The 27,260-nt window shown below is 60.5% G+C and overlaps 1 protein-coding gene across 2 annotated transcripts; it reads left to right on the plus strand.

Moving 5' to 3' along the window:
• Positions 1 to 13,487: 13,487 nt before the first annotated feature.
• Positions 13,488 to 18,671, plus strand: LOC129084099 (cytochrome P450 11B1, mitochondrial-like). 2 transcript variants are annotated; one of them, XM_054590116.1, is made up of 9 exons: positions 13,488 to 13,723; positions 14,124 to 14,279; positions 15,519 to 15,718; positions 15,832 to 16,035; positions 16,193 to 16,347; positions 17,545 to 17,711; positions 18,081 to 18,159; positions 18,247 to 18,441; positions 18,558 to 18,671. In XM_054590116.1, exons 1-9 carry the CDS (start codon positions 13,488 to 13,490, stop codon positions 18,669 to 18,671), a joined length of 1,506 nt encoding a protein of 501 aa, XP_054446091.1. The 2 variants fall into 2 exon arrangements, with proteins under 2 accessions (XP_054446091.1, XP_054446092.1); XM_054590117.1 differs by lacking the exon at positions 18,247 to 18,441.
• The last annotated feature ends 8,589 nt before the right edge of the window (positions 18,672 to 27,260 follow it).

Consider the following 27,260-nt stretch of genomic DNA (forward strand, 5'->3'; position numbering starts at 1 on the left):
GAGGAAAGCCACTCTGCTCCACAGCAGATGTCTGTGACTTCTGGGGGAGAGGCCAGAAATTCTTTCCTACCCAGGAACACCCCCAGGTATCGGGCAGAATTTGACAGCTTTCCAAAGGAGGAACAGGAACACCCAGAAATCACACCCCTAAGGCTTAAGGGGCACAGGGCCTGAGAGCCAGCAACTGAGGCTGGACCAAGTGAAACACCCCCTTCACCGACCATGCATGAGCGTGGAGGCTGGGCAGCTGTGAGGGGACAGCCCCCCCCGCCCCGCCATAAGACTGCACGGTGCGTAGAAAGTGAGGTGGCCCTGCCCCACACTCCCAGAATAAATTCAGGAAGAAAAGTGAAGGGCCTAGAAAAGCCAAAATTGACTTCCGGCCAAGATGAAGGCATAGGTAGATACGCTTTGCCTCCTCACAAATTAAAAGAAGGACAGTAAGTTTAAAAACAAAAAACAACCAGAACTGCCAGAAAATCAAACTGTACAGAAATCCTACAACCAAAGAGCTAAAGAAGAAACATTCACCCAGACCGGTAGGAGGGGTGGAGACCAGCAGCCAGGGAAGAGAGGATGCACAGCAAGGCGGCGGCTGGTGGACCAGGCGGTCCCACATTTGCGTGCAGATAAGCCAAGAGGAATAGCTGGGGAGTGAAATAGATCACGCAACTCAGGGCTTCAGTGTGGGGGGGGGGAAGTCTCAAAACCTCTGGCTGTAAAATCTGTGGGGGTTGCAGCAGCAGGAGAAACTCCCAGTGTCTCAGGAGAGTCTGTTGGAGGGACCTATGGGGTCCTAGAACGTACACAAACCCACCCACCCAGGAATCAACACCAGGAGGGCCAGTTTGCTTGTGGGAAGTGAGGAAAGTGACTGAAAGTGAGGAGAGAGTCAAGCAAGTGGCATTGTTCCTTCTCGGACCCTCCCCCCATGTACAGCACCAAAATGCAGCAAAGTAGATTTCCCCACCCTGGCAAATACCTAAGACTCCACGCCTAACAATGTAATAGGTGTGTCGAGACAAAGAAATATGGCCCAAATGAAAGAACAGGTTAAAACTCCAAAAATTGAACTAAGCAATGAGAACATAGCCAACCTATCATATACAGTTCAAAGCACTGGTAATCAGGATGCTCACAGAAATGGTTGAGTATGGTCACAAAATGGAGGAAAAAAATGAAGGCTACGCAAAGTGAAATAAAGAAAAACATACAGGGAACCAACAGTAAAGGGAAGAAAACCGGGACTTAATTTGGCAATGAGGAGCAGAAGGAAAAGATAAATATTCAGCTGGAACAGGATGAAGAGATAAGAATTTTTAAAAAATGAGGAGAGACTTAGGAACTTCTGAGACAACTTTAAACGTTCCAACATCCGAATCATAAGGGTGCCAAAAGGAAGAGGAAGAGCAAGAAATTGAAAGCTTATTTGAACAATGAAGAACTTCCCCAATCTGGCCAAGGAAATACACATGCAAGTCCAGGAATCTCAGAGAATCCCAAAGAAGTTGGACCCAAGGAAGCACACACCAAGGCACCTCGTAATTACGGTACCTGAGATTAAAGATGAGCAGAGAATCTGAAAAGCAGCAAGAGAAAAGGAGACAGTTCCCCACAAAGGAGCTCCCATCAGATTATCAGATGATTTCTCAGAAGAAACCTTACAGGCAAAAAGGGGCTGAAGGAAGTATTCAAAGTCATGACAGACAAGGACCTGCATCCAAGGTCACTCTTTCCTGCAAAGCTGTCCTTTAGCCTGGAAGGGCCGACAAAGTGCTTCCCAGACGAGGTCAAATTAAAGGAGGTCATTACCACCAAAGTCTTATTATAGGAAATGTTAAAAGGACTTAACTAAGAAAAAGATCAAAACTAGGAACAGTAAAATGACAACAAACTCGCAACCATCAACAACTGAACCTAAAACACAAAAACTAAGCAAACAACTAGAACAGGAAGAGAATCCCAGAAATGGAGGTCACAGGGAGGGTTATCGGCGGGAGGGGGAGGGGGGCGAGTGGGGGAAAAGGCGCAGGGAACCAGCAGCGTAACTGGTGGGCACGGAAGAGGCGGGGAGGTTCGGGATCGTGCGGGAAACAGGGAAGCCAAGGAACTTGTACGACCGCCCCACGGACGCGAACTGAAGGCAGGGTCGGTGGGGGGGGGGGGGGCGGTGCTGGTGGGCGGGGGGTGCCGGGCGGAGGGGAATAAAGGGGAAAAAAAACCGAGACAACTGTAATAGCATAATCAGTAAAATACACTAAAAAAAAAGAGAAAGGAAAAAAAAGCCAAAATCACATGGGCCAGGAGAGCAGGTGGAGGACCCCGGCCTCGCTCCGAGCTGGCGAAGGCCACCGGCCCCACGGCGGCCGCCGGCCCCCGCAGGCGTGGCCAGCGCGTCCGAGGAAAGCCCAGAGTCGGGCAAGCGCGCGTCTGACCGACGGGTCTTTGACCCTGGGGCCAAGGCGGTGCTACGAAGAGGGCGTGGCCTCGGTGGCCAATGAGCGACCACATGCAAACTGTACAAAATATGCAAAAAGAGGTTTAAAAAGCCGACACCGACCCTTGACTTCCCGCGCACCTCCTTATCGTGTGTAAAAATCAGTGCGAGATGGAGCAGAGAGCTGACTAGACGCCGCAGAACTTGTTCCACGGCAACGCCAGGGCACTCTCGGAAGGGAGCCAAAGACTCTTGCGATCTTGGGTTGGTGAAAGAATTTTTCCGTGAGACAGAAAGCACGAGTCCCACAAGGCAAAATCGCCACTATCTACAGGAGAAGGGAGAGCGGTTTTTGAAGTGAACCAAACAGTGAGAGGAACGGAAGGACCAACGGAAGATACGTGGAAATAACTTTGCTAACGGGGGCCTGGCGGTGGTGGGTGACCTTCCCACTGGACGGTGAGAAAAGTTTTAACAGAATGCCAGAGATGAAAAATATGCTCCACGTGTTCGAGGTCCCCCTCTGAGGACCGCGGGAGGGTGCCCACCTGAAGGAGAGGCTGGAGGCTCCGCGGTGACCGCACCGGGCGGAACCCGCGGGCGGCCTAAGGCTTTGGCAGCGGTGTCCGCAAAACGGGCGGGGGCGGCATTTGAAAGCGTATGGGGTCGCTCAGCGCACACAAGGCCTGGGGACTTCTTTGGGGATGGCGTTTACTAACCGAAAGGCAACGAAAAGCCGTGTCCCGGGGCCGCCTCGAGTAGGCCGCGCCCGACCTGCAGGTCGCTTACTGCACCGGCACCTGGAATCTGTGGGGCGAGCGGATGAGTCTGGGAGTCTGCGCCCGAGGGAGGGGCTGCGGCCCGGGACGCGGGGGGAGGGGAGGGGAGGGGGAGGGGTGCGGGTGCGGGTGCGGGTGCGGGGCCCCGGACCCGGGGGGAGGCGGTGCCCTGCGGGTGCGGGGCCTGGAACTGGGAGGAGGGGTGCCGTGCGGGCCCGGGGCCCGGGGCCCGGGAGCGGCGGAAGCCTGGCGGGGCCTGCCCGGCTGCGGTGCCAGCGCGCCTGGACCCCTCGGTAGGTGCTGCGCGGGCCCCACCCCGGTCCGAGGGCCGGCGCCCAGGCCCGGCACAGCTGACCCGAGGCTGCCCTCCTCGCGATGCGCCTGCCTGGCGATGCGCCTACACCTTCTGGAACCTTCACAGCGGGCGCTTCGGGAGCCCGGCCTTCGCCGACACGCGCGGGGCCTCCTGGGACCGAAGCTGCTCCCGTCATGCTTTGCGCAGCCTCGTGAAGATTCGTTGGAAGGTTCCCTGGGCTTCCCTCCGAAGATTCGGCTGGCGCGGAAGGTTCCAGAGGTCTGGGAGCCTCCGATGGGGGGCGGCGGGGCGCGGGGAAGGTTCCAGGTGGTCGTGGGGCCTCCGATGAGGGGTGGCGGGGCGCGGGGAAGGTTCCAGACCGTCGGGCAGCTTGAGAGGGAGGTGGAAGGTTCCAGAAGGTGTGGGCGTGTGGCGGGATGGGGCCGGTCGCTGGCGCCGCCCCGAGTCCGGGGCCCGCCCCGCGCGGCCTCAGTGCGGCGGGACGCTGCCTGAGGAGCCTTGCGCTTGCTGACCCGCGCCCGGGCCTCCTGGCGCCCAGGCTCCGGCTCTCGCACAAGATGACGGTCCTGGGGGTCTTGCTGCTGGCCGCGGGCGTGACGCTGGTCACCGCCGAGGCACCTGCCCGGGCTGAGGACAAGGGGATGTCTGAGCGCAAGTGTAAGTAGTGTCCCCCTCCCTGTGCGGAGGGGGCGAAAGCTCCCCAGGGGACCCCGTGCCTGCCGTGGGAAGGGCTGGAGGGGAACGTCCATCATCCTGGCAGCCGGGCGCCTGTCGCCAGTGCAGCCGGTGGGCAGGGGGCATTTGCAGAGTGCGCTCAGCTAGGAGAGCATCGGGAGGCGTCCCGGCCAGCCGGCCGCAGGGCCCCGCGGGGCGACTGCCCGTCCGCCCTCGAAGGCAGGCGGGGGGCCGAAGCCCCGGCCCCGCCCCCGCCCCGGCCGCCGGGGGCGCCCTAGAGCCCGCCTGGAGGAACGGCCCGGCTCCTGGTGAGCTTGGCCTTGCACGGGGGCTGGTCTTGCCCCGACTGGAGCCGCGGCTGGGCTGCGCGGACCTCTGGCCGCCCCTGGGGACCCGGGAAGGGCGCAGGGGGCTGGTAGCTGGACGGGCAGTGCCTGTGTGAGCCAAGCTCAGCTGCCCTCTCTTGCCTCCCAGGGACTTACAACGTGAACTGCCACAACTGCGCGGTCATAAACACCTTCGAGTGTTCAGCCCTCAGGGAGTGTCCCTATGAAACTAGGCGCTGCCTGACGCTCTCCATTCGTGAGTACCTGCTGGTCCTTCTCACCCTCTGGGAGCCGGTCAGTGACCTGCCCGAGCTCTCGCCAGGGGCAGAGAAGGTCCATTGTCCCTGCGTGCCGCCCACGGTCCTGGGCTGCCCTGTCCCCCTGGAGAGCGCGTTGCCAGGCTCTGGGCTCAGCCAGCGAGACAGCAGCATGAGCCGCAGCGCGGGGCGGGCTCTCCCCGGTGCCCGCGGCCCCTCTGTCCCCCCGCGTGCGTGCAGAGCCCCAGCAGAACCGCCCTGTGAAGTCTTCTCTCCCTTGGACCAGCCATCACTCTGTGGGCGTCTGCCAGCTTGGGGCGCAGGCTGGCGCTGAGGGCTGGGCAGTGCCCACAGGGGGCGCCGTTCCTGTGCAGGTCTGGGCCGTGGGCGTGCAGCGTGTGGCCGGCCTGGCCCGCGGGCCTCGTGAGGACGGCGGACGCCCTTCATCAGCAGCCCCGGGAGGCTCGAACGGCGGGGCTTCGCACTCCCCGGCCCTGGGACTGCCGGGCAGGCCTGGGGGTGCCCCGCGAGGTCAAGGCCGTGGCGCGAGAGGGTGCTGGCGGGCAAGGGCCCAGGGTTCTGCTTTTGTCGGGGTTGAGGGTGGGGCCTCAGGTTTCCAAGACTTGTTCTTTATTGGTGAATTTTAAATACAACACGGGAATTGAAAGAGAAGGGGAAGGAAAAACAAGGGACCTGAAAGGCCAGTTTTGGAAACCAAGATTTCCAAAACAAAGGAGCCTGGCGGGGGGGGGGGCTCATCCCAGCCGTGGCGGGCGGCGCCTGCGGAGTCAGCCCCCTTGAGGCGGCAGCCTCTCTGAAGCGTCCCCCTGGCCCGCAAACCTACCTACGGGAGCACAGCTGTCGGCCGCACCGTGCGCGCCTGCGGCGCCGTGGGTGCAGGGACCTCTGCCCCTGAAGAGGGCCAGGCACAACATCCCTGAGGCTGAGCCCTGCAGGGCTCTGGGTGCCCGCGGCCAAGAGAGGACTTGGGGGAGCTTTGCAAGGCACAGGCAAAGCAGAAGCTGTTCCTCTCAGAGGCCCTGGGGGTGTGACACGGTCGTGCTGGCCTCAGCAGCTGTGGACGCGGGGAGCCCCCAAGCTGTGCTCACTCTTGCCCGCCTGCAGGCCACCCCACCGTCCCCATGGCTGGGCTTTTCCCTGAAAGCAGGCCAGACCCTAGCAGGCGTCTGGGCAGCAGGTGCCCCACAGGCACCCACGCGCGGGCGCCGCAGGGGTGTCCTCTGCGCCGCGCCGCAGGGGTGTCCTCTGCGCGGGCCGCCTCCTGAGGACAGAGGCGTGTGGCTTGGATGTTCTCCTGCAAAGTGCAGCTCTTCCACCTGCCCTGCTCCGAGTGGGCCTGGCTCTGGGTTGGCCCTGTGATCACCTGCCTCCCTGAAACCTCCTCTTTCTCAGTTCTTCTCACCGCGCTGCCGAGCTTCCGCAGTGCCGCCCGCCGGGGCCCAGTGCACCCTGGGACCGAGGACTCACGAGGGCGCTTGGAGAGACTTCCAAGTGCCGGTCCCGGCTGGGCTCCTCTCCCCTTCAGCATCTTTGCTGACTTGCAGGGCTGTGCAGGGAAATCCCCAACTGCTTCTCAACTGTGCGGAGCGTTGCTCAACAACCAATTACTCAAAACAGAAGCCACGGGAGAAATTAGCGAATGGGAAGGCCTGAACGATTATGAAGATACGGCGTGTCAAAAATGGGTGGGAAGCAGCTAAGGGAGGGCCTAGAGCGAAACACGACCTTATGGGCACTTAGAGGGGAGGAAAGGGTGAAAAAGACCAACACTTCCATTCAAGGAGAGAGAAAAAGGGAGGAGAAACTCCCCAAAAATGTGAGAAAGCAAATACAAAAGCAATAGCAGAAATCCTTGAACTAGAAAATGGAAGTGAGCAACAGATAAAACCCACAAAGCCACTAGCTGGTTCTTTGACGATATTCATAGCATTGGTGGAGCAGAGTAAGAAATTAAAGACATCTAAAATTCAGATTTCCGCTATCAGAAAAGAGTTGGGGGGGGGCATTCGTAGGACCCTATCAAGGAACACGAGGCTAATGTGGACAGCCTCCCCGGGGGAGTCTGCGCTCAGGGACTCACAAAGAGCAACCTGAAAACACACGCCCTCCCATGCCTGGCCCACGAGGAGATGGGAAAGCCGACCTGTCCCGAGCCCTCTCTGAGAAACCTGCAGCCAGAGACGGCTTCCCTGGCAGGTCTTCGCCAGCTTTATGAGAGAAATCTCCCCGACAGCACACGAGCTCCTCCAGAAGGCATGCGGGAAGGAGTCGCTCCCCGGTGCGTCCCCGTGGCAGCTTGGCCCCAGCAGAAGGCCAGTGAGGACACTGGGAACACCGGAACCTGTGGTCCGGAACTGTCGCGGGGGGTCCTTTCCCGCGACGCGACCTGCAAAAGTACTAACGGAATGTTAACCAGTAAAACCCTAGTGTGTCAGCTCTCCCACATCCTATGCAGCGTGTGGTCCTGGATCCGTCCTCGATCAGGAGAGGAACGTGGGGGGGAATGAATGAAATCTGAATAAAGTATGGAGTGGCAGTAGCAAGTACATGTCAGTATGTATTCGCTGTGCGGGACGAGCGCACCGGGCAAAGCCATCAGAGGCACGAGGGGCGGGCTGTGCGGGGGGCAGGGCCCTTCCTGCTGTTTTGCAGCTTTTCTCAGAGCTTGAAACTTTTCAGACAAAAAGATCATTCACATATGCACACACGTTCTAAACCACAACCACTACCTCGTACGTTCCACCCCAGAACCGCAACGAGGCTCCCACACGCTGTTCGGGGCGGGCTGAGCAGCGGTGGCGGCGCACGGGGCGGACCCCACCGCTGCTCCTGGCACAGGGGGGACTGAGAAGCCCTGTCTCTGGGGGACTGGGGGACTGGGGAGCCCTGTCTCAGGGACGGAGACCCGCGGAGCAGGGACACTGGGGCGGCAAGGGTGGGCGCGAGCGCGCTCTGGTGTGTGCAGGCACGAGGTGACAGAGTAGTGGCTTTCATCCCCCTTCCAGGCCTGAACTCCCGCGAGCTCCTTGTTTACAAGAACTGCACAGACAACTGCACGTTCATGTACCAGTCCCTTGAGCCGCCACCGGCCCCAAAGGCCCTGAGGGTCAATAGTTTCTACTGGGTTTACTGTTGCGGTGCCAACAAATGCAACTACGGAGGACCGGCCAACTTGGAGCGGGACATCTTACCTGACGAGCCCATCGAGGAGGAGATAGAAGGGGCAGTGCGCCTGCGGGGCTCGGAGTTCCTCCTGAGCCTGGCCTCCATCCTGCTCTGCAGGACACTGACGTGAGCACGGGGCCTCTCAGCGGAGGGGCTCCCGTCACGGCCCCCACGCCCCAGAGTTCACCCCCCTTTGCTGTCTCGTGAACCAGAGACCCTGATCCTCAGGCCCCGATGGCAAGTCCCCCACTGATGGCCCATTTCAAGAGAGAAATAAAGACGCTTACCCTTTGGGTGCGGCACACTCAGAGATTTCTTTGTGGTGCTCGGACTGGCTACGTTTTTTCCCCTTTGACGTCAGCTCACACGTAGAGCCCAGGCCCCTTGCTAGTTCAGCATCAGGGATGGGGTGTCTCAGTCAAAAGCACATCAGCCACAGGGGATGGGGCACATATCGGCTGGCAGAGGGGGCCCAGCGGCACGCACGTGGCGCCCTGAGCCCCCACAGGCCGTCCCAGCAGCCCCCGGGCTGGGGTGTGGGAAACAGAACCTGTGTGGGTGACTAGGACTCACAGCCATTGGCGACTGTCCCGTGTCCCTGGGTGGGTCGGACGGGCTCTCTGCAGGAACTGCGTGGCTTGGTGCGGTGATGGAATGCGTCCGCAGCACGGACCCCTGAGCAGGGTGAGGGGCCCCAGGCTGGGGAGGCCTGGGCAGGGCAGGGAGCACCCAGGCCACCGCCAGCACACACCGCCTCGTGTGTTGCCGGAAAGAAGGCCCGCGGGGCGGAGAGGGCGCCTGCCTTTTCTGTGGTCTCCCCTCCGCACTCTTTACATCGACACCCGGTTTTAAGTTACTGAGATAACACTTGCAGAACATAAAGCGTATCGTTTAAAAGGGAGCAAGCGATTGTGTGTTGCTATGTTCCCAATGCAGTGCGGCCCCCACCGCTACCTACCGCCAGAACATGGTCGCCCTAGAGGACCCCCCATGCCACAGGAGCGGCCACCTCTTGCCGGCCCTCCCTTTGCCCAGGGGCCCCGCTCTTGGCAGAGCTCCCCGAGCTCCTGCCGTCTGAAGGGAGGGGAAGCGCGGTCCCCGGCAGGACAGAAAGGACCCCGAGTCAGACGGCACCCAGTAAACCTGGAGGACAGAACCCGAGCATCCAGACTGGGTGGGGCTTGCACACGAGGTGGCGGGGTGACGCCAGCCAGCCTCCGGGCTCCGTGGGTGCCAGGAGGCCGTGACGTTGCCAGTGCCCCTCACTGCTCTGACAGGAGACCCAGACGTGGTGACGGGTCCAAAGGGAATGGACTGTGCTTCTCACAAAACGTCTGAAACGAGAATGTCTTCCCTTCTGTTGCTGCTGGAGGAAACCAGTCCTCTCCCACTAGAGTGGCACATACTTTTCATAGGGCACGTGTAAGCTCCGGGGTGCGTTTGCTGAGCTAACATAACACAAACCGACACCGCCGCCGCATCGGCTGATGACGCCTCACGCCCCACACCCGTTACGCTGTTACTGTGTCTTTTTTTTCTGGTGAGAACGTTTACTGTCTACGCTCGTAGCGACCCGCACGTGTGTAATTCAGCATTGCTAACTACACTCGCAGCGCTGCGGTCCCCATGGCTGACTCCTCCTACGCCGGAGGGAAGGCCTGTGGCCACCCTCTCCGCACCGCCCGCTGGCCGCCCACCCGCGCTCTCTGTCTCTGAGCTCAGCTTGCTTTGGCTCCCCACGCGGGTGATAAAATACACCATCTGTCCCGCGTCTGGCTTGCTTTGGTCCGTATAGTGCTCTCCAGGCCCCCGTGCTGCTGCGACCGGCAGGAGCCCCCCTAAGAGCTGAGTCACGTGCCACCGTGCACACGGACCATGTCCTTGCCTTCGTCACCCGTCCAGCCGTGGGCAGGCCGCAGGTGGCTTCCATCTCTTGGCAACTGTGAGTAACGCCACAGGGAACGTGGGGACAGGCATTTTTTCTATACCCTTGTTCGTTTCCTTGGCTGAGTTCCCTGATGCAGGATTTCAGGATCCCATGGTAAGTCTGGTTTCAGTTTTCAGCAGCCCACGTACCACTTTGCAGGGCGGCCACGCCAGTGCACACACGGACCGGCAGCGCGCGGGCCCCCTTCCCTCTGCCCCGTTTTCCCTCCAGGCTGACACACCTGGAGGCCACGCTACGGAGAGGCTGAGTCACGGGGGTGAAAATAGACCTCAGGTACATACTGACTGAAAGGAGCGCGCTTCGTCCATGGTGTCGGGGCGGGAGACGCGCCGGTGTTTTCAGGGGACAGTGTGCAGGCCCCCTGGGGCAGAGCACTGGCCCGGGTCCCTCCTGCCACCTGCTCCGCAGGCTGTCCAGGGGGATGGAGGGACAAGACAGCCACCAGCGGGGTAAACACAGCTCGCCAGTCCTCGGCTGTCAGAGGCTTCTCAATGGCCGCCTGGAAGAGAGGTGTGTGGGGCCGGACCAAGGGCGCCACAGGCCACATGTCCACAGCAGAGGCGCTGCCGGGGAAGCGCGGCCTCAGCGCCTTACCAGCCTAGGGGCACGGATTCCACGTGCAACAGCGAGGCTGACCAACACCTGCTTCCCTCCTCCACTCCGCCCCTCGCACCGGCTGGCAAGCTGGGTGGCAAGAGAGAAGCTGGAGGAGGCAAAGGCGCGTGCGCGCACACGGGCACACGCCTAGGCATGCAGGCACGGGCGCGCACACATCCCTCCCTCTGCTCTAGCTGATGAGACCCCAAGCTCAGGCAGTGAGCTTTGCATGTTCAAACGTGCAGGACACCTGGGAGGATAGGGGTGAAGTGACTGGGACCCGGTCCCAGAGGTAGCGGATGGCCCCGGGGAGGAAACAGGACATGCAGGGGCACAGGGGTGCGGACGTGCGTGTGGCTCCTGGAGCGGCACCTGTAGGGTCCATGGGGTCCAGGGCACCAAAGAAGCGCGTGGGGAAGGAGGGGCACAGGGCGCTGGGCAGCGGGAGGGCTGCTTGCGGCCTGCGTGGAATGCGTGCCTTTGTTCATCCAAGAAACACCGACTGAGTCTTTACCCAGGGGACCCCTGAGGCCAGGCCAAGGTCTTGGTCCCACAGGGAAGACAGAAGGCCCGTGGGCTGCCCTTAGAATCCCCTTTCCGTCCCCGAGCCGCCCGCAGGAGCCGCCGGATGGCCTGGCTCAGCGTAGGAGCCGCAGGGCAGTTTCGGACCCACGCTCTGTCTGGCGTGTGTCTGGCGGGTCAGCTCCCTCACGCTCACGGCGCTAGGGCACGAGCCCCGTGCGGGCAGCGTCTGGGTGTCTGCTGGAAGGCCCACGGCACCTCCGCCGCCTGGGCTGCTGTGCAGGGCTTCCTCGTCTTCACGGCGCCTCGCCGGGCGGCCAGGGGCCCTGCCCGCTGTGCATCCACAGCCCTCAGAGCACGAGGCCCTGTCCACGTGGCCGCCCAGCAGGCTGAAGACTGCGCCCCGCCCCCGGGTGAGCAGGGAGGTGCTGCTCTGGGACCCGTCCCCATGTTCCCAGAAGCCCACACTCCTCAGCTCCTCTGCAGAGATGGGAGGCAGCCTGGGCGCCCCTTAACTGACATGACACCCCCTCTTCCTGACAGGGGACCTGGGGAACATCCACCACACGCAGGCTGCCTGGAGAGGCCCTGCCCTGCGCCGCCTCGGACCTGTGTTCTCCACGCAGCAGCGGCCGCCACTCTCCCCCGGGCTGGGGGCGCCCTCTCGGCCACCTCTGTGCACTCGGAGGACGGAGGGTGGGCTGGGCGCTGGCTCACAGCTCTGAGGAGAAGACACCCCGGCTCTGCTCAACATGGAGCCCAGACACCTTTCTGCCCAGGAGGCCGCCCCAGATCTGGGGTGGGCGGGCAGCTCAGTGATGACAAGGACAGGGGCACAGAGCCCCATCTGGGTTTCCCACGTGCCCACGAGGAGGCGCTTCTGGGACCTGGCCCTGCTTTCAAAACCAGGCTCTGGCCTTGGGGCTGACTCCGCGGTGCCGCGGCCCCTCTGGGTAGGAGAGACCGGCTCCCGGCCCAGCTCCTTGGGCCTGGCTGCACAGGGCACTGAAAGCTGGCAGGTGTCTATGTCCCCAAGAGCCCCGAACACAGATCCGGAGGCCAGGAAGGTGTCGGGGGAGGGCACACACGCAGGGCGGGCCGCAGGAGAGGCGTCTGGCGGGGCCTGGCCCGGGGCACGGTAGGCAAGGTCAGGTTCCGCGCGAGCCTGCGTCCCTGCCAAGGACAGCGGTGACAGCAGGGACGCTGAGTGAGGCACGCCGTCCGTCTCGACCGTCTGAAGCGACCTTGCTGGGGTCTGACTCATCGCCCCCCTGAACCGTCCCCGAGGAAGCGTGAGGGTGGGGGGGGTGGGAACGGAGTGAAGCAAGAAGCACCGCTCAGCCGGCCGCGCTCCCTACCCCCAGAGCCCGCGCCGAGCCCCTCCGAGGCCCCCGCCCCGAGGGAAGGTCAGGGCCGGAAGGCACACCTCTGGGGCCCTGCCACACGCCCGGCGACCTTGGGAGGTCACAGAACCCCTGGGCCTCAGGCTCCTTGTCTGGAAATGGGAACGAGGGCGGCGAGGGCCACTTTGGGGGAGTGTGGCCAGGCGTTGGCAGGTCGACACCGGAGCCCAGGCCCCGTCCACGCTCCCAGGGTCGGCTCCGCTGTGTGCCCGCTGGGGAGAGTCCGGGGAAGTGGGGAGCCCACAACCACGGCTCCAGGCTCCACGCCGGCGTCCCCGAGAGCCTGCTTCAGGACCAGCAAGGGGCGAGGGCACTCGGCACAGGCCCGCGGGGCAGGCACGGGCCGGGCCAGGCCAGGCCGGCTGCGTCTCCCCCGTTTCGGCCTGAGGAGCGAGCCCATCTCCCGAGTCTTTTCTGCTGGACCAGATGGTGAGGCAGGTCCCCGGCCGCCTCAGCGCCACCCCCAATTCCGCCTTGGGACCTCCCCAACAGCCCCCAGGGGCTGAAGGTGCTCCCCAGGAGAGACCCCGGCTGGCTGCCGTCTCCCCGCCCGGCGGCCAGCCTGAGGCCTGCGCCGTGCCCGCGGAACACAGGGGTGAGCAGGTGAGCGCCCAGCCCGCCCCGCTCCTCCCTACTCTGGGCCTTGTGACAAGGAGATTAAAATATCCAAGGCCCCCTCTCATCTCTGGATAAGATAAGAGGCTCATCCATCTTGCTCCCGCTCTCTTCACCCAGCAGGGAGGACGGGACTGGGAGGCCTCGGGTCCGTCCCGGCCCAACTCACCCCCAGCCTCATAGCTGCAGCTGCCCTGGACGCCCACCCAGCCCACGGCAGGCCTGTGGAATTGCGGGGGGAGGCACCCATCCCTTCCTTTCCTCTCCTTCCGGCTGGACACCTCCAGCCCTGACCTCCGCAGCCCTGACCCCTTCCCCGGGCACCCGGCCTGGCCCAGGGACACTTTCTCCCATGACGTTGTCAGTGGGCCAGCCAGGCCTCCCGGGAGATAAAAGGGCCGGGCTGAGGGCGGGGAGGGAGACGGCATGGCGCTCCGGGCCAGGGCAGGGGCCTGGACGGCGGGGCCCCGGCTGTGCCTGCGCTGGGCGCACGCCCTGGCCGCCAGTGCTGCTCCGGCCCCCAAGGCGGTGCTGCCCTTCGAAGCCATCCCCCGGTGCCCCGGCAGCGAGTGGCTGCGGGTGCTGCGGGTCTGGCGGGTCGGGTGCGAGGACCTGCACCTGCAGATGCAGGAGACCTTCCAGCAGCTGGGGCCCATTTTCAGGTGAGGCCTGCCGCCCCCTCCCTGGCACCCCCCAGCCCTGACCCTCTGCCCTGGTGGCCGCCCAGCCCCTGCCGGGCGCCCTGCACTACCGCATCCAGGCTGGGGGCCTGTGCTCTGCGCCCTTAAGCCGGCGGGTAGGGCCGCACGGTGGGGTGTCTGGGGCCCCCCACCCCCTGGCTCCGCTCCGCATGCGGTTCTGGAGCCCTCCGCGCTCGCTGCTGGCAGGCGGCGCAGGCACAGGGCTGGGCCGCGCAGGGGCTCCGGTCAGGCTGCAGGAGGGACTGCCTGCTCGCAGCCAGGCCAGGGATGGCGCAGTCAGCCGCAGACAGTCTGGACCTGTCGGCCCAGAGGGACCCGGGAAGGGCGCGGCCGCCCGCGGGGCCCTGACATTGTCCTGCAGGTATGACATAGGAGGGAGACACATGGTGTGCGTGATGCTGCCCGAGGACGTGGAGAGGCTGAAGCAGGCGGAGGGCTCTCTGCCCCATCGGATGATCCTGGAGCCCTGGCTGGCCCACCGACAGCTTCGTGGGCACAAACACGGCGTGTTCTTGCTGTGAGGGCGAGTCTGGGTGCGGAGCGCGGGCGGGGACGGGCAGCCTGGGTGCAGAAACGAGCCACGGCCTCGGAGGCCCACGGCAGGCCTGCCCTTGGCCCAGGTGGGTTAGCAGGGGAAGTGAGGCCACAGGGCCGTGCCCGGGAGCGGGCTCGGCCGCCCTGGGGGTGGGAGGGAGCGCCCTGTCTGAGCGGGCCGTGGCGGGGCGCCCTTGCAGCCAGCCCGGAGCCGGGGAGTCACTGGCCCAGGGCCCACGTCTCACTGGCTGGAGCCCTCTGCCTGCCCCGTGGGCCTTGCATGGGGCGAGCCATTCCTAGGAGGGCCGAGCCCCAGGGCCTTGGAGAGGGTGGCCCTGTGCTCAGGGGCTGAGCCCCAGGCAGGCGCGTGGGTGAACCCGTGTTTGTCTGTGGCGGCAGCCACTGAGCCGATGTGCCTGTGCCTGTTGCTGTCTGCGCGTGGGTGAGTGCCTGTGTGTCCATGTTGTTATATGTGGGTGAGGGGATGCGTGTGCCCATGTTGGTGTGCTAGCTTGTGTGCTCACATGTGTGCGCAGAGGGCACCACATGCTTGCACGGGTGTGGTCTTTGTTCATTCTGTGCGGGTGTGTGCCATGTGTTGCCTGCGTGCATGTGTCCGCATGTACGTGTGTGGTTTTGAGTTTCTCTTTGGTCTGTGTTCGTGTGCTTCTTGCATGTGTTGCTGCACACTCACGTGCACGCCCGTGTGTGTCCCTGCACCCTTCTGTGTGCACGTGCTGACCCACGTCCTGCGGGCAAAGTGTGCGTGTGTGATGGCTGCCAGCCCCGGCAGGGGGCCGGCCTGAGGCAAGAAGCAGTTTGCGCTTCAATGTGGCTGAGAATGCAGGTCTCCCCGCGGCCCCAGGGCGGTGGGGCGCCCACAACTCTGACAGGGCAGATGGCAGCCTCCTCGGAGGAGGGGCCCCCACACCGACAAGGGCCGGTGCCGGGCCCGGCGCAGGGCCGGCCGTGGGCACAAGCAAACGCAGGGGACCACGCGGCACGTTCAGGCAGAGGCGCGGTATCGGCCCCGCTGCAGAGCTGAGCCCCAGGCAGGGCCCGTGAGGGCCTCCCTGAGAGCCAGCGTGCCGCAGGGCGGGGATGTGAGCTGCGTGCCCCCAGGACAGCCGACAGCTCCTTTTGGGGGTGAAGAGAATGGGGTGCCGAGCGGGGGCCCTGCTGCGGACTCGGGGTGCCCTGAGGCTCGCTCTGTGCTCCGCAGAAATGGGCCCGCGTGGCGCCTGGACCGACAGCGGCTGAATCCAGATGTGATGTCGCCGCAGGCTGTCCAGAAGTACACCCCCATGGTGGACAGGGTGGCGAGGGACTTCTCCAAGGCCCTGATGGCGAGGGTGCTGCAGAACGCCCGGGGCACTCTGACCGTGGACATCCAGCCCAGCATCTTCTACTATACCCTCGAAGGTGCGGGGTCCCAGGGACCTCGCTGGGCCCAGGGCCAAGGGAAAGGAGGGCTGGCGGGAGGTGCCATGTGGCCCTGGGCCGCCGCACGCTCAGTCTCCCCACCTTCCCCCCAGCCAGCAACTTGGTCCTTTTCGGAGAGCGGCTGGGCTTGCTCAGCCAGAGCCCAAGCCCAGCCAGCCTGCACTTCATCCGCGCCCTGCAGGCCATGCTCAAGTCCACCATGCAGCTCATGTTCATGCCCAGGGGCCTGTCCCGCTGGACCAGCGCCCCGGTGTGGGAGCAGCACTTTGCTGCCTGGGACTATATCTTCCAGTATGGTGAGGGCGGGGATGCTTCTCGGTCCCCGAGCTAGCGAGCGGGCCCTGAGGCTGGGCTGGGCAGCGGAGGGAGCCGGGCGCAGAGGGCGGATCCCTGGGACCTCGGGAGGCGGTGGCTCCCAGCACCAGGCCCAGGGCTCTGTCTCTGTGCCCACAGCCAGCGACTGCATCCAGAAAATCTACCAGGAGCTGGCCCTCGGCCGCCCCCAGCACTACAGCGGCGTGGTGGCAGAGCTGCTCCTGCACGCGGACATGACCCTCGACGCCATTAAGGCCAGCTCCATCGACCTCACGGCCGGGAGCGTGGACACGGTCAGACAGGCCGCCAGCCCTGCCCTTAGAGCAGGAGCCCACATGACCCCAGGCAGCGTCCCCACGAGCCCGTGCCCCTCCTGCGTGCCCCTCCCAGTCTGTGCCGCCACGGTGTCTCGCCTGGGACCTGTCCCTGGACGGATGGCAGGCTCTGAGGGGAGGGCAAGTGGGAGTGACCGCGAATGGGAGCCCTGCAGTCCCAGGTGGGAACCATGCCAAGCAGCCTGTGGAAGGACCAGGCCGGGGGACATGCGGTGCAGGCCCCATTCGGACCGTCAGGGTCCTAGCAAAATGGGGGAGGCCGACACCCCGCTGCACAGGGTGCCTTGCCTGGTGACAGGTCACGTTCGGCTTTCCTTAAAGATCCTGTGGAGGCAACAGGCTGGTGCCCAGGAGCTGCCTGAGCAGAGGCTGAGATGCCGTGGCGAGGCTGGAGGCCCGGGAGAGGGCAGGGCCCCCAGGGACAGCTCTAGGCAGGCTTCCTGGAGGCAGGGCTTCCAGCTGCGGGTGGAAGGACCACAGGGAAGCGAGACAGGCATGAGGAGTGGCTCGGAGGGCGGCGGTCCAGCAGGCGCGAGAGCAGGCAGCACGGGAAGGCGGGGGGGGCCGAGTGGGGCTGGGTATCAGGGTCTGACTCCTGCACCCGCAGGGCCCCTCGTGGGCCCCAGGGTACAGCGTGGGCTGAAGCAGAGGCTGCACAGACAGGTCGCTGCTGTGGGTCAGGAGGCACTAGGGGCACGTTGCCATGGGGATGGGACTTAGGAGATGACCCGTTGCCCGGATCTCAGGGTGGGCTGGAGGATGCACCCCCCTGCCCGTGGAAATGCCCCGGGGCTGTGGCGGGAAGTGGCTGCGGTCTGGCGGGCGGCAGATGCTCAGGAGACATACTCCAGTGGGAGCAGAGGGACTGGCCTCCAGACCCCACCCCAAGCAGGCGGCGAGGGTGAGCCCCTCCTGGGGCCCAGATGATGGCGAGGCCCAGGCCCGAAGCGGCCCGGCCTGGGTCTTTCCTGAGACTGGGGCCACCATCTCTGAGGGACGGGCGCAGGGTTGGGGGCTGGGTTCTAGGACCCGAAGGTCTCAGCTCCCTGGGCTCGGTCCCACTCAGGGCGCACCCATCCCCATAGGTGGGAGGCGGCCCTGGGGGCGGTGGCGCTTCAGGGCCCAGGTCCCAGCACTGCACTCGCGCCCCCGCAGACGGCCTACCCCTTGCTGATGACCCTCTTTGAGCTGGCACGGAACCCAGAGGTGCAGTGGGCCCTGCGTCGGGAGAGCCAGCTGGCGGAGGCCAAGATCGCGGAAAACCCCCAGAGGGCACCTGCGGAGCTGCCCCTGCTGCGGGCCGCCCTCAAGGAGACGCTGAGGTAGGCGCCGCGCCCGGCCGCTGCGGCCTGGAGTGCAGCGCTCACGGGGCTGGGCACAGATCCTGGGGCTCTGTGTCCAAACAGGCCTCCCCTGCACCTCCTCCTCCTCCCTTCCCTAAAGGGACGGGGCGCTTTGTCCTCTGGGATCCCACCTCAGCGTCCCGCGCGCCAGCCTGTGCCTTGTCCTCAGCCAGGAGGCTGCTCAGGCTGAGGGAGCTTAGGCTGGGCTCAGGAGGTGCGTGGGTGCAGCTTCCCGGGGACAAAGGGACCTGTGAGGGTGGGGAGCTGCCCTTGGCTGCGGTGCCCTGGACGAGGCAGCCAAGGGGCCCTGTCCCAGCTGAGGGCCCCATCGGCTGCCCCTGTGCGCAGGTTGTACCCGGTGGGTATCACCGTGGAGCGGCAGGTGAGCTCGGACTTGGTCCTGCAGAACTACCACATCCCCGCTGGGGTGAGTGAGGCCCCACAGCCCCTCCAGCAGGCACCAAGCCAGGGGACCGGCCGGCGCCAGCTCACTCTGCCCCTCCCCCGCCCGCAGACACTTGTCCTCGTGCAACTCTACAGCCTGGGTCGGAACCCCTCCGTGTTCCCGAGGCCGGAGCTCTATGACCCCCAGCGCTGGCTCCAAACGGGCTCCAGCAACAGGCTTCCCCACCTGGCCTTTGGCTTTGGCCCGCGACAGTGCCTGGGGCGGCGCGTGGCGGAGACCGAGGCGCTGCTTCTGCTGCACCACGTGAGCGGCCTGAGCCCGGGCGGCGGCGCGGCAGGGGGCCCGGGGGCGCGGAGGCGGGGAGGCGGGGCCGCCGCGGGCGGAGCCGTGGGCCAGGTGGAACCGCGCCTCTGTCCTAGGTGCTGAAACACTTCCAGGTGGACACGCTCACGCAGGAGGACATCAGGATGGTCTACCGGTTCGTCCTGATGCCTTCCACCATCCCGCTCCTCACCTTCCGGGCCATCGACTAGTCACGTCACCGCAGCGCCCGCTGGGAACGCCGCCGGGCCCCTCGGCCTGACCCCCGGCCGTCCCCGTTTCTCCCCTGGGCCCGGCCCCCTGAGCCGCACGGCGGTCGAGCCAGCACCTCGCACAAACGGAACGGCCCAGGCCTCGGAGGTCAGGCCGTGCCCGGCGGCGCGGCAAAGCCAGGGAAGAGCTGGGGATGAGTCTTGGTTGCAGGTCCTGGTCATGTCCCCAGTCCCACCAGCACCTTCTCCTACCAGAAACCACCGGACACCTCCTCTTCCCCGGCATCCCAGCGCCAGCTCCCCGGCTCCTCGTGTGCCCATCTGTGGGGGCCGCTGACCTTGCCCCCTGCCCCCGCCCAGCCTCACGTGCCCCTGTACTCAGCTCTTCCCCCGCGCCCGACCTGACAGCACAGGCCCCCTGTCCTGCTCTCCGGCTTTTCAAATGCCCTGCTTCTCGTCTGCAAGGCGCCTGCCTAGAGCTGACCTTCCCGCTGGCCTGGCATTTGCCCCCCTGCCTGTTCTGCCCAGCCCATGTGGCTCCGCCTGGGCAGCCTGTTGCTGCCGGTCCTCTGTGTTTGTGGCTGAGCCTCCCAGCCAAGGGCCTGGAGACGCAGGTTGTCGGTACTGTTCACCAGAAGAAGGACCACCGAGAGGCTGACTCAGATGCCTGGGCCAGTGATACGTACCTGAAGGCTGGAAGGACAGTGAACCTCATGGCTAACATCAGGGTGATGACAGAGAAGCCTCTGGAAGAAGGAGTGGGGCCGTCTTGGCCAAGCGCAGCCCTGTGTCCCCTTTAATAAAGCCCTCTCTCTGAAGTGCCAGCTGCCTCTTCACACTGACCCTCAGGATACGGGCCACCCTCACCTCATGGGTGGCAGAAGCTCTGAGCAGCTGGGAGCCGGCCGGGGTCTCCTAGAGGGCAGGAGGGAGCCATGCGTCCCCCACCGCTTAGGGCCAGGTGACACCCTCCACATAAGAAGAGGTTCTGGAGGCAAGGCGGGGGGTGGGGTTGCTGCACTCCCCCCATGCCATCCGGTGAGAGCCAGGCGCTGAGGCCACACCACGGCAGCGAGGGAGCGGGGCCCACGCTTCTGGCCCCACAGCCTGCTGGCAGTGAGCCACCCACAGGGAGTCCGTTCGGTCCCCTGGCGAACAAGGGTCTGCACACACCTCAGCACGCCACTCCAGCCGCAGCGAGGAGGCCTCCGCCCAGCGGTGCGGTCCGCACTGCCCTGGCAGGCGCCGCGGCAGGGACTGGGGAAGTCCCAGGGAGGAGACAGGAGGTGCCAGGCTTGGGCCACACAGGCACAGCCTGGGGCCCTGACTCCCAACGTGGGCCAGCCCTCGCTGCCCCGAGCCTCTGCTTGTCACAGGGCACCCTGTGTGACAACAAGCCCCATCTCACCGGTGAGGACGCCACAGGATGGGCATTGGGAAAGCTCACGGGCACCCACTAAATGGGAATGTCTCCTCCCACCGCTCCAGAGCCCCTCTGCTGCCTGGGGCCCAGCTCCACGGTGAGCCAGCCATGGGTGACGGCAGCTGTGGAGTCACAACCAAATATCGCGGCCCTACAGTGAGCATAGCCATTTGGCAAAGCTCAGTGCATGTGTCCACTCAACGTGCACAACAGCCACGGTGGCAAGCACTTGACAAGGAGGAAACCCAGGCTTCGAGAGGTCAGCTCGCTGCCCAGACCCTCGCACTCGTTCAGGGAGCCTCTGAGCCCAGAGACCAACCCCGCCCCCACTGCCCCTCTGCCCCTCCCCACCAGAGGGTTTCGCTTCTGAACGAGCGTGCACTTTTTGGAAACGACATCTGCATGAAAGCATCTCTGGGTGCTTGGAAAGCTCACCTTCGACCCCGGCTGGTGTGGCTCAGTACATTGAGCGCCAGCCTGAGAACCAAAGGGTCGAGAGTTCGATTCCCAGTCAGGGCACAGGCCTGGGTTGTGGGCCAGGTCCCCAGTAGGGGGCGCGCGAGAGGCAACCACACATAGATGTTTCTCTCCCTTTCTTTCTCCCTTCCTTAGCCTCTCTCTAAAACATAAATGAATAAAATCTTTAAATAAAAATACACCTTTCAGTTCTCTACACCCCTTCACTTTCACTTTAAAGTCTACAAAGATGTCCCTTTTTTAAAATTCCTTCCTTTTTAAAAAGAAATTAGTTTTAGACCAGAAGAAAGAATTTTCTGCCAGTTCTGAAATAAACATGTCAATCTAAAGGTGCTAATTACTTTTTGTTTTCACTAAAAATTGAAAATTCTACTTCAGTTGGGAAGGAATATATGGCGTTCATAACAAAAGGTATAAATTATGGCAATACAAACAAAAAGGCTAAATACTACCTTTTATTTTCCAGAACCAATTGCTATTTCCCAACAGAAACCCCAGCTATAATTAGAGACTGGGGAACAAATGATTTGGTTTCTTGGTTGGATACACTTTTATTTGCAATTCTGATTGTTATCATAAAATGTTTCTACAGTAATGGCAAATTTCTTTCTCAATTGCACTGTAATCAGGTCTATAACTGTCATTTTAGGGGTTTTTTTTTTTTGTCATGTAGAGACAGTCATTGTTTTACTCTGATGCATTTGAAAAAATGTTACATCTTCAGAAAGACCCATCAAAAAGACCCTGACTGACTCTAAAATATGAATTTCTGAGAATAAATTTTCAGATTATACCCTGGAAATGAGTGGGTATTTATGGACTCTGGAGCAGGGCCAAATTCATAGATACGGGCAAAGAATCAGGAAAAACAAGAATCGATTGTGGAACTGAATGAACTGGGGATAATTCTCATTCTTGTGACTTTGTTCAAAATATTGCTGATTGTTAAAAACGTTGGTTTTCACAGGGCAATTTGGTAAACCGTAGCAATAGTGAAGCAGCCATGTTTTTCTCCCTACATGACCTCTGCAGAATTGGGAAACTCTCAATGAGTGAGTAGTAGTATTTTCATGGCAGTATTTTCTTCATGGGTTCATTAGGAATGTGACTTTCTTCCATTTCCAATTGTGGACTTATCAACCAAGAATTTGACTGGAATGTCATGTCTGAGAGAGACAGGCCTGGACTCTGGATGTCAATGAAAACCTTTAAAGAATAAAGATTGACCTTGGGGCTGATAAAAGCCCCTCAGAGAAATGGCCTGGTACCTTGCTTATTCATACAGTCCATGGCAGCCTTTCGGGCGAGAAGCAAAGGCTGCTTTCCTGGGAGGTCACAGAGAAGAACCTCAAGACATTTGGGGGACCTCGAGAACTTGAGGAACTCACCCATATCTGCAGGTATTGCGGGCAAAGCCCAGTGGCAATCGTGTGACCTGGCTTCTCTGCCCGGCACGGCTGTTTAAGGTTCGACATGAAAATTCTTTGTAGCATTCCAGCCAAGTAGATTTAAGAACTCCTATATAGTCAATGGCTATCCCTACTGTGTTCATTCAAATAATCGAGCCAAATAAAACTAAACTTAAAGCAGTAAATGAGTTGATCTTGATTTGGCTCTTTGATAGAAAGGAGGATGACTTAGAAGAAAAATTGTGGTTCAGTAAAGTCTATAATACAGTTAGAGAAATCAGACTGTGATCCAGTGAATTGTCTAAACTTTTATTTTTCACTTCTGAATGAGACTGAATCTTGAATTTTCCTAACTTTCGGAAATGTTTTGACTATAACCATCTAACTTTCATAGAAATGGAAGAAAACTTGACATGGGAAATATGTAGCAGTGCAGAATTGTAACAGTGGGAAATTACACCCCACCCCACCGTCCTTTGGAGTTGTTTCTCTAAGTACTGACTCTTACTAATATGTAGCTTGTAGATAAACGGCCTGTGTGTATCAAAATCCTATGAGCATTTGTTTAAAGGTACACATTCTGGCCTTCAAGCATCCCGGCTCCAGGAGATTTGCTCACCTTCATCCATGGAGCCACGATAGCATGAAGCCTGGGTGATGCGCAGCGGACCACCACCCACCTTATCAGAATGGCCTGCGCTCATCACCATGAAGAGAACTTGGCAGCCCCCTCCCCTGACCTCAGTGTTCCACGCCACTCTCCCTCCCGCCACCGCTGAGAGGGGGAGGTGGGCTTTGAGACGTGAGTCCTCCTCTCTGAGGTGGCCGGCATTGGCAAATAAACCACTTTGCTTTACATCAGCACCTGCCTCTTGAGCACTGGCTTTTGTAGCTGTGGGCAGGCGGACCTGCTTTCGGTTACAGTTTTTGGAGACTCCAGATGGGACCATGTGGGGTCCCAGGAAGGCCGTGAGGGCCTGAGGGTGTTCCCAGCTGCTTGTGACAGGCTGACCCTGCAGACGGAAGACACCCGGTCCTTCTTGCCGACAAGTGTAAAGAATCACCGGTCAGGAGCCCTATTAGCGAGCGATCAGGGTTCATTAGTGATCCATTTCCATGGCAGATACCAGGCCTGGCCAAAGCGGGAGGGCTGGGGAGAGACGCAGATTCAGGGCAAAGGGGGTGGCGAGTGGACGGGCGGCAGAAGGCCCGGCAGCCAGCCCCCGGGAGGCCAGAGGCCCCGCGGCCTGAGGCCGGGCGGCCAGATGGCCGAGAGCGCGGGAAGCGTGAGTCCTCTGTTCTGAGCACTTACATAGCTGGCGGGATCGGACCACAAGGGTTTCCTATCGATGGGCGGTAGACGTGGCGTCAGCTACCCCGCGGTGGGGAGGGGACGTGATGACCCAACCTAGGTCCGCGTGCGGGTCTGTTAGCCCGACCCTTCTTTTGCCCCGGACTCCACGTGCTCGTCTTGCTGTGAAACAGACGCACGGCAGGGCGCAGTTAGCGAAAGTCGGGGCAGCCGCCCAGAGCCAGATCTGGGCTCTTTCTCTAGACACTAGGGACTCCCCCCGGAAACAGACAGTGACCAGGGCTGTTCAATGGGCTTCTTCCTTTGGGCACAGTGGGCCCTCTCCCTCCCTCCGGGCCTTGGGGAGGGAGGGAGCACTGCTCCCCAAAGGCTCTCCGTCCCGACAATGGGAACGATACCCAGAACTTCCAGGGCTCCCTCTTTCCGGGCTAACTTGGGAGGCTGGAACACCGGGCAATACTGTCCGACCAGACTCAGGACTGCTGAGCTAGTGGGTGCCGCACGTCGTCCTCCTCCTCCCTGCCCTGGCTTGCTATTCACTCTACCTGGGTGCTGAGAGGTGTCGCCTCGCAACCAGGATGCTGGACGCTGGCCAGCAACAGCTGTGCCTCCTCAGAGCCCTTCCTGTGCTGTCTGTCTCCTGCCTCAGCCTGCGGCAGAGGTGGCGGGAATCGCCCCGTTCTTCATCTTGGGGACTCTCCCTGCTCCCCCCTGAGGGCACGGGCCGCCTTCCAGCTCTTTGTTGGTGAAAGGAAATGAGTCTCTGAGGAGTCCATGGGCACTCATCTGGGGCATTGATGGAAATGGCCTCCAATCTTAATAGTTGTGGTTTTTATTTGGAATTTTATTGTTCAGAGAAATTTGCTTGGGAATCTTAGAGTGGGGGAGGGAGGGAGACAGAGAGGGAGCGACACATCCATGTGACAGGGAAACATCAATCGGGTGCCTCTCCCGTGTCCCCACCCGCCCGGAACAGGGCGCAGGGCCCCCAGCAGAGGACATCCAGCAGAGCGTGCATCCCGGGCATGTAACCTTACCCGGAAACAGAGCCGGTGAGCTTTCAGTTTTGCATCCTGTTGCTCAGCTCACAGGAATTCACCAGCCATGGCTTAGTTTTGTTTTCTATTTCTCGGTTCCATGAGTCAATTCCTTTCAAAAGCTCAGCTCTGCCAGTCTTGGCTACAGTTATTCTTTGCTTGGTTTCTTATCTTTTGGGGACTGGGCTTGATCTTTGCTGTTTTGTATCCACTGGGGATCATCTGTCTCTGCCACTTGGGCTGTGCCATAGGGGCTTCGACAGGGTCGTTTGTCTGTGTGAGATCAGATTCTAAGGCTTGGCCTGCCTGCTGTGGCTCGGTGGACTGAGTGCTGGCCTACGAATTGGCAGGTCATGTGTTCGATTCCCAGCCAGGGCACATGCCAGGGTTGCGGGCCAGGCCCCCGGTTACAGGCCTGTGGGGGGTAACTGGTAGGTGTATCTCTTCCACATAAATTTTTCCCTCTTTCTCCCTTTCTTCCCCTCTTCTAAAAGTAAATAAATAAATAAAAATAAGAGAATATAGGCTACTGTTCCAGTCCCTCCTTGTAAAGGGTTTAGTTTCAGATTACTTGTTTACTGGAACTTTGTCTTTGCTTTAGATTTTGTTTTTGTTTTTGTTTCTGTTTAGAAAGGAATGGAATTGTTTTGCTAAAGGTCTACTTCTGGTAGACGGGATGAGATCTCTTATGTACAAGCTTTTCGTGTTGTTACGTCACAAGGAATCTACTGAGAAAGGATTTAAATTGATGGTTTGAACAGCAGAATAGATCTCACTCCGCTCTCATGCAGAAAAACTCAGGAAAAAAAACAAGGGGAAAGAAAGGACATTTTAAAAGCTAAGCGGCCCAAGCCGTGCCCAGCCTGACCTCCCTGGCCCTCCTCCAGCCTCCCAAGTTGCCGAGGGCATGAGACCACGAAGCAGCTCACTTGGGAGCACATACAGAAATGCAGTGATCGCCAAGAATAAAAATGTGAGTGTTTTTGGCCAGTGGAAGACAAAACCGTTTCTGAAAGTTATGAAAGAAACTTGTCAAGCTAAAGAATGCTATTTACTGGACTGCCGGCCAGGGTGGAGGTGGAGGCAGATACGCTTCACTTCCTTGCACAACCAAAACAAGGACAACAGCCGATTTAAAAACAGAACACAACCAGAACTGCCGGAACATTGAACTGTGTGGAAGTCATGCAACCCAGGAGCTCAAGAAGAAACATGCACCCAGATTGGCGGGAGGGACGGAGATGGACAGCCCGGTGGGGCGGACGTAAGGGGAGGGGGTGGCTGGCAGACCGGGTGGTCCCACCTCTGTGTCGCATAAACCTGGAGGAACAACAGGGGAGCAAGACAGGCTGCGAAACCAGGGCTCCAGCAGGGGAGAAGAAAGCCTCAAAACCTCTGGCTGTAAAACCCTGTGGGGGCCGCAGCGGCGGCGGAAGAAACTCCCCGCCTCACAGGAGAGTCTGTTGGAGGGGCCCATGGGGTCCTAGAATGTATATAAACCCACCCTCCCGGGAATCAGCACCTGGAGGGCCCAATTCGCTTTTGGGTAGCGGTGGGAGTGGCTGAAAGCGGGGCGACAGCTGAGCAAGCAGCGCTGTTCTCTCTCGGACCCCTTCCCCACATTCGGCACCACGGCGCAGCGAGGGGGGTTTTCCTACTCTGGCCACCACCTAAGGCTCCGCCCCTTACAACATAACAGGTGCGATGAGTCAAAGAAATATGGCCCAAATGAAAGAATAGATCAAAACTCCAGAAAAAGAACTAAGTGATGAGCAGAGTGACAACCTGTCAGATGTAGAATTCAGAACACTGGTGATCAGGATGCTCACAGAAATGATTCAGTATGGCCACAAAAATAAAGGTGGAAGTGAAGTTTATGGGAAGAGAAATAAAGGAAAATATACAGGGAGCCAACAGTGAAGGGAATAAAATTCAAATCAATGATATTGAACGAAAGGAAGAAATAAACATTCAACTTGGAAAAAATGGAGAAACAAGAATTCAAAAAACTGAGAGGCTTCGGAACCCCCGGGACAGCTTTAAATGTCCAACACCCTGATCATAGTTTTGCCACAAGAAGAGGAAGAGGAAGAAATTGAAACTTATTTGAAAAAATAATGAAGCCAAACTTCCCTAATCTGGCACAGGAAATGGACATGCAAGTCCAAGAATATCAGAGTCCCAAACAAGCTGGACCCAAGAAGGACCACACCAAGACACGTCATAACTAAATCACCCAAGATTAAAGATGAGCAGAGAATCTGAAAAGCAGCAAGAGAAAAGGAGACAGTTCCCCACAAAGGAGCTCCCATCAGATTATCAGCTGATTTCTCAGAAGAAACCTTACAGGCAAAAGGGGGCTGGAAGGAAGTATTCAAAGTCATGAAAGGCAAGGACCTGCATCCAAGGTCACCCTCTCCTGCAAAGCTGTCCTTTAGACTGGAAGGGCCGACAAAGTGCTTCCCAGACGAGGTCAAATTAAAGGAGGTCACTACCACCAAGCTCTTATTACATGGCATGTTAAAGGGAGTTGTCTAAGAAAAAGAAGATCAAAACTAGGAACAGTAAAATGACAACAAAATCGCAACTATCAACAACTAAACCTAAAAAAACAAAAACACACACAAATACAAACTGAGCAAACAACTAGAACAGGAAGAGAATCCCAGAAATGGAGATCACAGGGAGGGTTATCGGCGGGGGAGGGGGGGGGGCGCGAAGGGGGGAGAGTGGGGGGGAAAAGCTACAGGGAATCAGCAGCATAAACAGCAGGTACAAAATAGGCGGGGAGAGCACAGAGAATAGCGTAGGAAATGGAGACGCCAAAGACCTTGTATGTACGACCCATGGACGTGAACGGATGAGGAGGGGGACGCCGGTGGCAGCTGCCCTGCTGCGGACGGGGCACCAGAGCCCCGTGTCGGAGGCCGC

Source organism: Pteronotus mesoamericanus, unplaced genomic scaffold (genome assembly GCF_021234165.1).
Source record: "Pteronotus mesoamericanus isolate MK-2021 breed Mesoamerican mustached bat unplaced genomic scaffold, CSHL_Meso_final scaffold_174, whole genome shotgun sequence".
Taxonomy (NCBI): domain Eukaryota; kingdom Metazoa; phylum Chordata; class Mammalia; order Chiroptera; family Mormoopidae; genus Pteronotus; species Pteronotus mesoamericanus.

What these genes read in the sequence shown, in the direction of transcription:
- LOC129084099 (XM_054590116.1), top strand. Translation starts at nt 13,488, where the DNA reads ATGGCGCTCCGGGCCAGGGCAGGGGCCTGGACGGCGGGGCCCCGGCTG. An exon ending in ACTACCACATCCCCGCTGGG is followed by an intron (nt 18,160 to 18,246) that starts GTGAGTGAGGCC and finishes CCCCGCCCGCAG; the next exon opens with ACACTTGTCCTCGTGCAACT. An exon ending in CGCTGCTTCTGCTGCACCAC is followed by an intron (nt 18,442 to 18,557) that starts GTGAGCGGCCTG and finishes CCTCTGTCCTAG; the next exon opens with GTGCTGAAACACTTCCAGGT.